We start from the raw sequence: 13,375 nt of genomic DNA on the forward strand, positions 1-13,375 counted from the left end.
TTAGGAACTAGAGGACTGGTCGCCCTTTCTTCAGGTTTGGTTTCCCTTGCTGCTTCTCAGAAAAAGATGCTGAGACTCAAGGCCTCAGTTATGAACTCAGATATGTGGTTTGGCTTTGAAGTACAGACAGATTTTGTCCGATTTTGGCAGGGAAATGCCTGCAGACCAGCACTATGGGGATATTTAGGTTAGGGACGAAATGAAAGTTGTTTTAAGTCCTGATAAGAGGCTGTGAAGAGGTACAAGAAGCCTCACAATGCCCAATGAAGAAAAGCCCTGTGCTTGGTGCTGCTGCCTCCCTTCCCCGTCTTGCTGGCAGGGCTGCGCTTCAGTAGCTCTGGATGCGTCAGAGCAGTCCATGGACATTCTGTGTGGAAAATCTCTGACTGTTTTAGTGGATTACACTGCTCTCCCTTTCCTCTAGTGCCTCATTATTCAGGATTATTTGATGTTCTCCAGCTTTTAAAATAATCATTTTCCGCCTACGCAGAACATCCTGTAGAGACATCGAGTTTCCAGTGGGAACAGAGAGGAATACTTACTCTAAAAATGAAGATAATAAACCTCTTTTTATGGAGTGGGGGATAGTATTGCAGAACTTCTATAATAGTATAATTCACTTGTGGTGCCAAAGCTTAAAAAGAAAAGTATAGTAAAAACATAATGTATAGGCTTATTGCTGTGCTATGACCCATGCTGTTTTCTCCAACCTCTCTTGTCCCCACTCTTCCTTTTTGCTGGTGATATTTTTATTTATTTCATGAAAACAAAGATACATATACACACACATAGATATATGCACAAGTATATATATATGTGCATAACACACACATACATATACATTGGTAAATTTAAAAATCATATTTATAAAATATATGTAGCGTCTACAGAAAAACATGAACACTTGTGACAATAGCACCTGCCTAAGAAATGGGACATCACCATCACCTTTGAGGCTCTTATGTGCTGCTCCCCTGTGCCATTCCCTTCCCTTCTTCTTTAGAGGTGATTACTATTCTAAATTTTGGGATTATTATTTCCTTTTTTTATTATAGTTTTTTTATTACAGTTTTATTACCTACATTTGTAGTCCTAAAAATTTGTTTAGTTTTGCAAGCTTTAGATTTTATAAAAGTAGAATTACACTGTAAGTTTAGTTTTTCTGCAATTTACATGTGGCTATACATATATTCCTAAGATTCATCCATCTTGTTACATATAGCTCTGGTTTACCTTTTCTGTATAATACAGATTCTGCTTCATAAATTTACAGTTCATTCATTCTTCTGTTGAAGGACAGTTGGAGGACTCATACGGTCTCAGTCCCTGTGTCCCCACATGCCACCTTGCTTCCCAGCCTCATATGAGTTGATTGGTGGCCTAGCATACTGGATGAGAAGCTCTAGGTCATATATTTAAGAGAATTATTGCTGGGTCATAAAATGACAGATTATTTTCCAGAGGGGTCATATTCATTTATATTATCACCAATAATTATACTGTCAGATTTTTACCAGTTTGATGATTGTGAAACAATATCTGATGGTAGTTTTTATTTGCATTTTCTTGGTTGCAATAAAGTTAAATGTATTTCAGCCAGTCGCATTGGCTCATGCCTATAATCCCAGCACTTTAGGAGGCCGAGGTGGGTGGATCACTTGAGGCCAGGAGTTCAAGACCAGCCCGGCCAACATGGCAAAACCCCATCTCTACTAAAAATATAAAAATTAGCTGGGTATGGTGTCACATGCCTGTAATCCCAGCTACTTGGGAGGCTGAGGCATAAGAATCACTTGAACCCAGGAGGTAGGTGTTGTTGTGAGCCGAGATTGTACCACTGCACTCCAGCCTGGGCAACAGAGCAATAAATAAATAAATAAATAATCAATAAATAAATTAAGTATATTTCATCAACTGTTAAGTGTGTGTGCAAGTTTTTTACCCAATATTTGATGGGCTCTTTTTTTGTCTTTCCTAACTAATTTTTGGAGTTTTTGATATATTCTAGATAGTAGTGAGTTACATGAAAATATCTTCCCCTAGTTTAGGGATCCCCTAGTAACGTTTTAAAATGAATACTTGTTTTAGGAACAGAAATTCTTAGATTTAATGTAGGCAGATTTTATCAATTGTTCTTTACAGATTGGCTTTTTAGCTTAAGAAATCCATCCTAACTTTGCGATAATTAAAGATATGCTCTTAGATTGTTTCCTAAAAGACTCATACTTAAGCCTCTAGCCCACCTGGAGTTGATTTTCACAGATGCTACATTTTTTACTAGTTGTAGATTGGCCCCTTTGTAGAGCAAGTCTATTAGGTGCCATTTTTATGGCAGCCTGTGCTCACTTTGTGTCTCTGTCACATTTTGGTAATTCTCACAATATTTCCAACTTTTTCATTATTACTATATCTGTTATGGTGATCTGTGATCACTGATCTTTGGCATTACTATTGTAATTGTTTGGGGCACCATTAAGCTCACTGTCTTATGTGGACATAAACCATGCCCACATAAGACAGTGAGCTTAATTAATAAATGTGTGTGCTCAGACCCCTCCACTGACTGGGTGTTCCCATGTCTTCCTCACTCTCCTCAGGCCTCCTTATTCCTTGAGATGCAATAATATTGAAACTAGGCAAATCAATAACCCCAAAGTGTCCACAAGTGTTTAAGTGAAAGGATGAGGCCGGGTGCAGTGGCTCACGCCTGTAATCCCAGCACTTTGGGAGGCTAATGCGGGTGGATCACCTGAGGTCAAGAGTTCGATACCAGCCTGGCCAACATGGTGAAACCCCGTCTCTACTAAAAATACAAAAATTAGCTAGGCCTGGTGGTGGTCGCCTGTAGTCCTAGCTATTCAGGAGGCTGAGGTATGAGAATCACCTGAACCCAGGAGGCGGAGGTTGCAGTGAGTCGAGATCATGCCATTGCACTCCAGCCTGGGCAACAGAGTGAGACTACGTCTCAAAAACAAAAACCAAAACAAAACAAACAAAAAAACTGAAAGCAAGAACTTAATGAGAAAGGCATATTAAAAGCCAGTATAGGTTGAAAGCTAGGCCTCTTGTGCAAGTTAGCCAAGTTATACATGAATGATAAAGCGAAACAGCTTTATTGCTGTAATAAAGTTTTGGTGGTCTGGATAGAAGATCAAATCAGTCACAGCATTCCCTTAAGCCAAAGCCTAATCCAGGGTAAGGCCCTAACTTGCTTCAATTCTTTGAAGACTGAGAGGGGTGAGGAAGCTGCAGAAGAAAACTTGAAAGCCAACAGAGACTGATGAGGTTTAAGGAAAGAAGCCACAAGTGCTGAGGTAGACACTATAGCAAGTTATCCAGAAGATCTAATTGATGAAGGTGTCTTACATTAAACAACAGATTTTCTATGTAGACAAAACAATCTTCTATTAGAAGGTGCCATCTATGACTTACATAGTTAAAGAGGAAAAGTCACTGCCTGGCTTCAAAGCTTCAAAAGACAGGTTGACTCTCTTATAGGTACTAATGCATCTGGTGACTTTAAGTTGAAGCCAGTGCTCATTTGCCATTCCAGAAATCCCAGGGCCCTTAAGAATTATGCTAACTCTACTCTGCCTGTGCTCTATAAATGGAACAACAAAGCCTAGATGACAGCACATCTTTTAGAGCATGATTTACTGAGTATTTTAAGCCCATTGTTGAGAACTACTGCTCAGAAAAAAAGATTCCTTTCAAAATATTACTGCTTATTAACAAGGTACCTGGTCACCCAAGATCTCTAATGGAGATATATAAGGAGATGAACACTAACATGGCATCCATTCTGCAATCCATGGATCAAGGAGTGATACTGACTTTCAAGTCTTATTTAAGAAATACATTTCATAGGGCTCTAGCTGCCATAGATAGTGATTCTTCTGATGGATCTGCCAAGTAAATTGAAAACCTCTGGAAAGAATTCATCATTTTAGATGCCCTGAAAAACATTCGAGATTCCTGGGAGGAAGTCAAAATATCAACATTAACAGGAGTTTGGAAGAAATTGCATCCAACCCTCATGGATAACTTTGAGGGGTTCTAGACTTCATTGGAGGAAGTAGCTGCAGATGTCGTGGAAATCACAAGAAAATTAGAAGTGGAGCTTGAAGATACGACTGAATTGCTGCAATCCCATGATAAAATTTGAACAGATGAGGAGTTGCTTCTTATGGATGAGCATAGAAAGTAGTTTCTTGAGAGAGAACTTAATTCTGGTGAAGATGCTGTTAATATTGTTGAAATGGCAACAAAGGATTTAGAATATTATATAAACTTAATTGGTAAAGCAGCAGCAGGGTTTGAGAGGATTGACACTGGTTTTGGAAGAATTTCTACTGTGAGTAAAATGCTATGAAACAACATGACAAACTACAGAGAAATCTTTCACGAAACAAGAAATCAGTTGATGCAGCAAACTTCACTGTTGTCTTATTTCAAGAAATTGCAACAGCTTCCTCAGCCTTTAGCAATTACCACCCTGATCAGTCAACAGCCATCATCAGGGCTAGATCCTCCACCATCAAAAAGATAACAATTCGCCAACAGCTCAGATGACTATTAGCATTTTTTAGCAAAAACTTTTTTAATTTTATTTATTTAATTTATTGGAGACAGAGATTCACTCTGTCGCCCAGGCTCACTGCAACCTCCACCTCCCAGGTTCAAGTGATTCTTGTGCCTCACCCTCTCAGGTAGCTGGGATTATAGGCATGTGCCACCACACCTGGCTAATTTTGGTATTTTTAGTAGAGACAGGTGTTTACTATGTTGGCCAGGCTCGTCTCGAACTCCTGATCTCTGGTGATCCGCCTGCCTCGGGCTTCCAAAGTGCTGGTATTATTGGCATGAGCCACTGTGCCCGGCCAGCAAAAAAGTGTTTTTAAATTAAGCTGCGTACATTGATTTTAGACATAATACTGTTGCACACTTAATAGATTACAGTGTGGTGTAAACATAAGTTTATATGCACTGAAAAACAAAAAATTTCACATGACTTGCTATATTGTGATATTGATTTTATTGCTGTAGTCTGGAACTGAACCTGCAATATCTCAGAGGTATGCCTGTATCTACTTGTTCTGTGATACTTGTTATTGTCAGTTTGTTTGGATTTGCCACATATTATCTGATCATAATTCTTTCCTGTAGCTGTTTTATGGTCTGCCTGAACCTTTAGTGGGGCCTTTGGTGGCTTAGTCCTTTCACGCCTAAGACAATAGAAGTTCTAAAAACTGGGAAGTCCAAGATCAAGGCCCCAGCAGATTTAGTGTCTAGTGAGGGCCCGCTTCGTCATGCATGGCGCTGTCTAGCTGTATCCTTACATGGTGGAAGGGGATAGCTAGCTCTCCGGAGTTTCTTTCATAAGGGCTAATCCCGCTAATCCCAACAATGAGGGAAGACCTAATCACCTCCCAGAGGCCCCACCTCCTAATAGTGTCACCTTGGGGGTTAGGATTTAACCTGTGGATTTTGTGGGCACACAGACATTCAAACAATAGCCATGGCAAACTTTTTTTGCTTTGTCTAATTCACTCTTATTTTGAAAAGTATTTGTGTTGGGTTTAAAACTCCAGATTGGCAATTATTTTTTCTTAGTGCATTGAAGGTAATAGTGTATCATTTTCTGATTTCTACTCTTGCTCTTGAAAATTCAGCTATCGGTCTTAAAATTTGTTACCTGTTGAAAATTCAGCTACCGGTCTCATATTTTATTTACTTAGTAGGTAATCTCTCTTCTTTCTGAGTACCTTTAAGATCTCCTTTTAAAACTACCACGTAGTAACCTTGTGTGTCACGTGTGGATTTTGTTGGGCTTGCTAGCTGAGACTTGACAGTTTTCATCACTTCTGGGATATTCTCAGGTATTTTGTCTTCGAAGTCTTCAGATACTGTCCTCTTCCTGCCCTCTCTCCGACTCCTTCTGGAACATGAGTTATGTATTTATTATCTCCCATGTACATAAGTTATCTTTACATATTTTCAGTTTCTTTATCTTTCTGTGTTACATTCTGGATAATTTTGTTGATCTACCATCCAGTTAATTACCTTGTTAACTTTGTCAAATCTGTTTTTAAGTTTATCTTGATTTTTCTTTTCAATTATTGTATTTTTCATTTTTAAAAACTTTTATGTGCTCATTTGGAAATCTTGATCCCAGGAGATAGTGGATAGTGTCCTGCTGTTTACTCATGGTTTTAATACTTCTTTTTTTTTTTTTTTTTAATTTTATTTTTTATTTTTTTATTTTTGTCCTTTTTCTTTTTCTTTTTCTTTTTTAAATTTATTTATTATTATTATACTTTAAGTTGTAGGGTACATGTGCATAACGTGCAGGTTTGTTACATATGTATACTTGTGCCATGTTGGTGTGCTGCACCCATCAACTCGTCATTTACATCAGGTATAACTCCCAATGCAATCCCTCCCCCCTCCCCCCTCCCCATGATAGGCCCCGGTGTGTGATGTTCCCCTTCCTGAGTCCAAGTGATCTCATTGTTCAATTCCCACCTATGAGTGAGAACATGCGGTGTTTGGTTTTCTGTTCTTGTGATAGTTTGCTAAGAATGATGGTTTCCAGCTGCATCCATGTCCCTACAAAGGACACAAACTCATCCTTTTTTATGGCTGCATAGTATTCCATGGTGTATATGTGCCACATTTTCTTAATCCAATCTGTCACTGATGGACATTTGGGTTGATTCCAAGTCTTTGCTATTGTGAATAGTGCTGCAATAAACATACGTGTGCATGTGTCTTTATAGCAGCATAATTTATAATCCTTTGGGTATATACCCAGTAATGGGATGGCTGGGTCATATGGTACATCTAGTTCTAGATCCTTGAGGAATCGCCATACTGTTTTCCATAATGGTTGAACTAGTTTACAATCCCGGTTTTAATACTTCTTGAGCATGCTGAACATACTTATTTTATGTTATTTGCTGATCTTTCCAATTCCTGAAACCTTTACAGGTCTCATTCTGTGGATTCTTCCGGATTCTAATTCATGGGGCTTTTTTTGTAATTTTGTAACTGTTAATTCCTCATACTTTATCTGTGGGGAATTACTTGAAGCCTGGCTTGACAATGAAATTCTGCAGAGAGAATTTGCATTTGATTCTACTAGGAAACTGGAGGAACAGTCAGCCCCGATTATCAGTTTAAATTAAAATCTCTGCTTAAGGTTTTCAGGTACCTGCTTAGCATGAATCCTGACTGGAAAAGCATATGAGGACCAGTTTATGATTACAGATTCACAGGGTGTCATTTTTTCTTCCAACACCAATGCTAGAGGTGGCAATTTTGCTTACTGCCCTTGGAGGGGCAGGGAAGTGGGCATGGGCATAGTAGTATGGTTTTCCTTTTCACTGGGGGTGCAGCCTTTGGAGTCTCAGCTTCATGTGTTGGGAAAGTGGCCTCCTAGTAGACTCTCCATTTCAAACCATTCCATGCTTTTGTCCTCCTTTTGCCACCTTCAGAGCCTGTGAAAACTAATGTTTGTGATTCCTGAGGTTTCTCAAATGTCTTTGGATAAAGTTGACTTCAGAGATCTCGTTACCTGAGTTCCTACTTTGTCTTAGATTTTGATCCTTGGGTGTCTTTAATCTTTTAGCAATTCCTTGTTGTGTGTTAAAAGATTAGTTCTATTTTATTCCTCATTTGTGTTTGTTTTCACCAGGAGGCTCAATTCAGGCTTCTTTGCTTACTTGGTGTCTCTAGCTCTGGTGCTTGGTGCTTTGGGCAATGAAGTGGGGTTGGTAGGATTCCATTACTTACCTGTTTTTTGGTTTTATTTTTTGTTTTGCAGTTCTTCGGGAGATGTTGCATAACCACTCCTTCGTGGGCTGTGTGAATCCTCAGTGGGCCTTGGCACAGCATCAGACCAAGTTATACCTTCTCAATACCACCAAGCTTAGGTAAATCAGTGAGTGTGTGAACAAGCAGAGCCACTAGAACAATGGTCCAGGGAGCACAGGCACAAAAGCTAAGAAGAGCAGCATGAGGTAGTTGGGAGGGCACAGGCTTTGGAGTCAGACAGATGTGGTTTCAAATCCAAGTTCGACCATTTCCCATTTATTTGACTGTAGACAAGTTACTTTCCTAAACTATGTCTCAGATTTCTCATCTGTAAGTTGTGGTATTACTAGTTAATGTGCAGGGGTTTTGTTTGTTTGTGAGGGTAAGAAATAACCCAAGAAGCCTAGTCCTTGGTAGTTGCTCAGCACCCTGTAAATGTTGTGAACCAGGTGGTGAGGGTTTGGTGCTGCTAGAGAATTCTCTGTATGCAACAGAGTATTGTAGGTGATGCAAGAGAAAGAAGACCTGATGCCTTCTTTCCTCCCAGCTTTGAGAATGGAGCAAAGGCCTACTCCAGCCACCAAGCAAGCCAGTGGGCTTGATCAGCACAGGAAAGGTGACCCCATCAGTTTCATTTGACTGTTGCATGGCTGGCAACGTTTCTATTGATTGTTTCCAGGGACCTTGGTGGATGAGCTCCTGTTGAGTCTAGAATCTGTATTAAATCTATTCTCAAATAGGTAATGCATATGGGAGGATGCTGCCACCTTGCATATACTAGACATCACCTACCTACTGTGAGACTCTCCCTCTAAGCCCTGCTGTGGCCTCAGAGTACTTATTGGCCCTGTCAGTGGGGCAGCCACTATACATTGCATGGAGTTGGTACATGAGATAGAAACCTATTTGCCATCCCTTGAAACTGCCCCAGTCCAGAAGCTTCCTGTTAGCACATGTACCTCCTTGTATGTATTCAGAACTCATTCCTGCTAGGCTCGGAAACCCATTTGGTGCAACTCTGTTCAAGTTCCATTGTCTGCTTTGAGAATGCTTGGGCTTGTATAGTGAGCTGTCACTTTTCAATTTGTTAGGAATTCTACTCCCCTTGCTTTTTCTTTTCCAGCATGTCTAAGGGAATGACCTCCAAGGCCCCAAATCACAGTTGCATTCATGTTCTTTCATCTCACAGATACAAATTCAGGCCAGTCCCAGATTTGCAAAATGTGAATTGGTTTTCCAGTAAGGGGGTAGAAAAACATAGGGAGAGAACTGGGTTCAGAGTTCAATATCTGGATTCAAGTCCTTCCTTTAGCACTTTACTGACATAGAATAACTCAGCTACTCAATAGGTGCCTCAGTTTCCCCACCAAAATGCAGACATAGCAGGTGCTTTGTCTGCTTTGATGAGAAGAAGTCTTTAAGCAAGTCTGTGGGGTTCAATGTGTTTTAAGAACTATAAAGTACCATATAAATGTGGATTTATTCCCATTGTGTTTTTGGAAGTAATTCAATATAGTGTGTACTTCATAGCTGCTTTTGGACTATCGCCAGCCAGTGTATCATCCTAAACTACATGTCAGCGTAGTGTAATCCTGCCTTAGGTCTATTTTTGATTATTTAGGAAGACTCCCTGCCCTCCCTGTACATTTCATATAATTTTTAATAAGTTGTAAAAAAAAAAGTGATTTATAGGATTCTTTGTAAGTGGGGGAAAGGTAAGCAGACAAAAAACTTTTTAAATTTTACTGCAGAGTGTTAGAAACCAGTGTATAGCACCAGACAGGTAGGGACAGAACATGAGTGGTAGCAAGCCAGACTTGGTTTTAGTGCTCTAACCTATCTGTTAGAGGCTGGCCACTCAAAGCCCTGGTTGAAGATGTTGGGAATCCCAGCTTTTTGGAGGGGTAAGAGATTTTGTTAGACCGTTAAGCAGATTCCACAGCCAGGCAGAACTATTTCTGTCTCATCCATGTTTCAGGGATTACTTCTCCCATTTTGTCCCAACTGCTTGTATCTCAAGCATGAATTCAGCTATTCCTTAAACTCACTTCATTTTTATTTTCAGTGAAGAACTGTTCTACCAGATACTCATTTATGATTTTGCCAATTTTGGTGTTCTGAGGTTATCGGTAAGTTTAGATCCTTTTTACTTCTGAAATTTCAACTGATCATTTCTGAAAATAGTAGCTCTCCACTAATATCTTATTTGTAGTATATTAAATTTTTCTAAAAATTCTTAGGATAGTTGCTGTATTGTATGATTTGCATATGGAGGTGTCTATAAGAAGTTTTATACTTTTTAGCAAAATAGTCATTTGGTAGCCAACTTAAACAAATGTTTATTAGTACAGAAGTTAATAAATATCTACTGATCCTCAGCCAGGTGCAGTGGCTGATGCCTGTAATCCCAGCACTTTGGGAGGCCGAGGCGGGCAGATCATTTGAGGTTAGGAGTTCAAGACCAGCCTGACCAATATGATGAAATCCTGTCTCTACTAAATTACAAATATTAGCATGGTGGTGGGCACCTGTAATCCCAGCTACTCAGGAGGCTAAGGCAGAAGAATAGTTTGAACCCAGGAGGCAGAGGTTGCAGTGAGCTGAGATCGCACCACTGCACTCCAGCCTGGGCAACAGAACGAGATTCCCTCAAAAAAATAAGTATCTACTGACACTTAATACTTGGAAAGGGACAAAAATAAACATTGTCTAAAGCCATGGTCCCAATGCAACCCCTACCAACAATTTTAGTCCATTTCTTCCAAGACTTTTTTTTTTCCTATGCTTTTTGTGAAAACTGTCAAAAACTTTTTCAATGCCGAATTTTAGTTCTGAGTTAAAAATCATACTACCTGTTTATATGGTTTCATATCTTCTTTTTTCATGTGATATACTCTATAAAAAAGCCTGCTGAGATTTTGATAGGGATTATGTTGAATCTAGATCAATTTAGGGTGAAAAACTTTTGTTAGATAAATCCCTTAGTATTTCACATTTTTAAATGCTAAATGGTGTTTTTCAAAAATTTTTTCTTTTCTTTTTTGAGACAGAGTCTTGCTCTGTCGCCCAGGTTGGAGTGCAGTGGCAAAATCTTGGCTCACTGCAACCTCCACCCTCTGGGTTCAAGTGATTCTCAAACTGCCTCAGCCTCCCAAATAGCTGGGATTACAGACATCTGCCACCATGCCTGGCTAATTTTTTAAATTATTTTTAGTAGAGATGGGGTTTCACCATGTTGGCCAGGCTGGTCTTGAACTCCTGACCTCAGGTGATCTGCCCACCTTGGCTTCCCAAAGTGCTGGGATTACAGGTGTGAGCCACTGCGCCTGGCCTCAAAATTTTTTTTTTTTTTTAAGAGACAGGGGTCTCACTCTTGCCTAGGCTGGAGTGCAGTGGCGTGATCATAGGTCACTGAAGCTTTGAACTCCTAGGCTCAAGTAGCTAGGAATACAAGTGCGTACCACCACACCTGGCTAATTAAAAAAAATTTTTTTTTTCATAGAAACGGGAGTCTTGTGTTACCAAGGCTAATCTCAAACTCATGGCCTCAAGTGATCCTTTTGTCTCAGCCTCCCAGAGTGCTAGGACTATAGGCATGAGTTACTTCACCCAGCCAAAAAACTTCGATTTCCTATTGTTTATTTGCTAGTATATAGAAATACGTATAGTTTTGTACATTGATGCTGTATCTTGCAACCTTGTTCAACTCACTTATTAGTTCTAATAGATTTTTTGTAGATTCTATCAGATTTTCTATATATGAACATGTCTTCTGAGAATAAAGAAACTTTTACTTCTTCCTATGCAATCTGAATGCCTTTTATTTCTTTTCTTTTCTTTCTTTCTTTTTTTTTTTTTTAAGATGGAGTTTTGCTCATCGTCCTGGCTGGAGTGCAGTGGCTGGATCTCGGTTCACTGCAACCTCCACCTCCCGGGTTCAGGTGATTCTCCTGCCTCAGCCTCCTGAGTAGCTGGGATTACAGGCGCCCACCACCACGCCCAGCTAATTTTTTTTGTATTTTTAGTAGAGACGGGGTTTCACCATGTGGCCGGGCTGGTCTTGAAGTCCTGACCTCAGGTAATCTGCCCGTCTCGGCCTCCCAAGGTGCTGGGTGGGATTACAGGCATGAACTACTGCGCCCAGCTGCCTTTTCTTTCTCTTGTCCGACTGCACTGACTAGAGTCTCCAATACAATGTTGAATAGAAGTGGAAATAATGGGCTGGGCATGGTGGCTTATGCCTCTAATCCTAGCACTTTGGGAGGCTGTGGTGGGCAGGTTACTTGAGGCCAGGAGTTTGAGATCAGCCTGGCCAACATGGTGAAACTCTGTCTCTACTAAAAATACAAAATACAGTTGGGCATGGCAGTCCACGTCTGTAATCCCAGCTACTTGGGTGGCTGAGGCATGAGAAATGCTTGAACACAAGAGGCAGAGGTTGCAGTGAGCTGAGAATGCACCACTACACTCCAGCCTGGGCAACACAGCGAGACCCTGTCTCAAAAAAAAAAAAAAAAAAAAGGAAAAGCGAAGTGGTAAGACTGGAAATCCTTCTCTTGTTCCTGATCTTACGGGGAAAGTCTTTTACCATTAAGTATGCTGTTAGCCATAGATAGGTTTTTTGTAGATGCCCATTATGAGGTTGAGAAACTTCCCTCTGTTCCTTATTTGCTAGAGACTTTATTTAGGATTGGATGTTGAATTTTTTTCAAACGCTTTTTTTTTTTTGCATCTACTGAGATAATCATAAGATTTTTCTTTTATAGTTTGTTAATATAGTGAATTACATTGATTAATTTTCGTATGTTAAACCAATCTTTGCATTCCTGGGATGAACCCTGCTTGGTTATAATATACAATCCTTTTTATATATTATGGGATTTGATTTGCTAAAATTTTTATTGTAATTATTTTATCTGTGCTCATGAATGTTACTAGTTTATAGTTTTCTTTTAGTCTTTGGTTTTGGTATCAGGGTAATGCTGGCCTCATAGAATGAGTTGGTAAGTATACCACACCCAGCTAATTTTTGTATTTTTAGTAGAGATGTTTCCTCCATGTTGTCCAGGCTGGTCTCGAACTCCTGACCTCAGGTGATCCACCCGCCTCAGCCTCCCAAAGTGCTGGGATTATAGGTGTGAGCCACTGCGGCCAGCCTGTTTCATATTTCTTAGGGTAGAAGCTGAGGTTGCGGATTTGAGACCTACCTTCTTTTCTAATACAGGTGTTAAGTGCTACAAATTTCTCTTAAGCACTGCTTTAACAGCATCCCACAAATTTTGATAGTTTGTTTTCGTTTTCATTCAGTTCAAAATACCTTCTAATTTCCCTTTCGATTTCTTCGACCCACAGGTTATTTAGAACCGTGTTATTTAGTTTCCAATTTCTTGAGGATTTTTTAAAAAATATGGTACTGATTTCTAATTTATTTCCATCTTGGTCAAAGAACATACTTGCCTTTTTTTTTTACACTTAATGAAACTTTTTTTATGGCCCAGAATATGGTCTGTGTTGGTAAATGTTCCATATGTATTTGAAAAGAATTGGTATTCTGATCTCT

The 13,375-nt window shown here is 39.7% G+C and overlaps 1 protein-coding gene across 12 annotated transcripts in view; it reads left to right on the plus strand.

The window, feature by feature from the left end:
* Positions 1-13,375, plus strand: part of MLH1 (mutL homolog 1) — a 54,698-nt gene that overhangs the window by 36,860 nt on the left and 4,463 nt on the right. For all 12 annotated transcript variants that reach the window (XM_005546623.5, XM_005546625.5, XM_074031642.1 and 9 more), the window contains 2 exons: positions 7,826-7,934; positions 9,881-9,944. In XM_005546623.5, the coding sequence (XP_005546680.3) occupies positions 7,826-7,934; positions 9,881-9,944 (173 nt within the window). The remainder of the gene's footprint in view (positions 1-7,825; positions 7,935-9,880; positions 9,945-13,375) is intronic.

Source organism: Macaca fascicularis, chromosome 2 (assembly GCF_037993035.2).
Source record: "Macaca fascicularis isolate 582-1 chromosome 2, T2T-MFA8v1.1".
NCBI classification, from domain to species: Eukaryota; Metazoa; Chordata; class Mammalia; order Primates; family Cercopithecidae; genus Macaca; species Macaca fascicularis.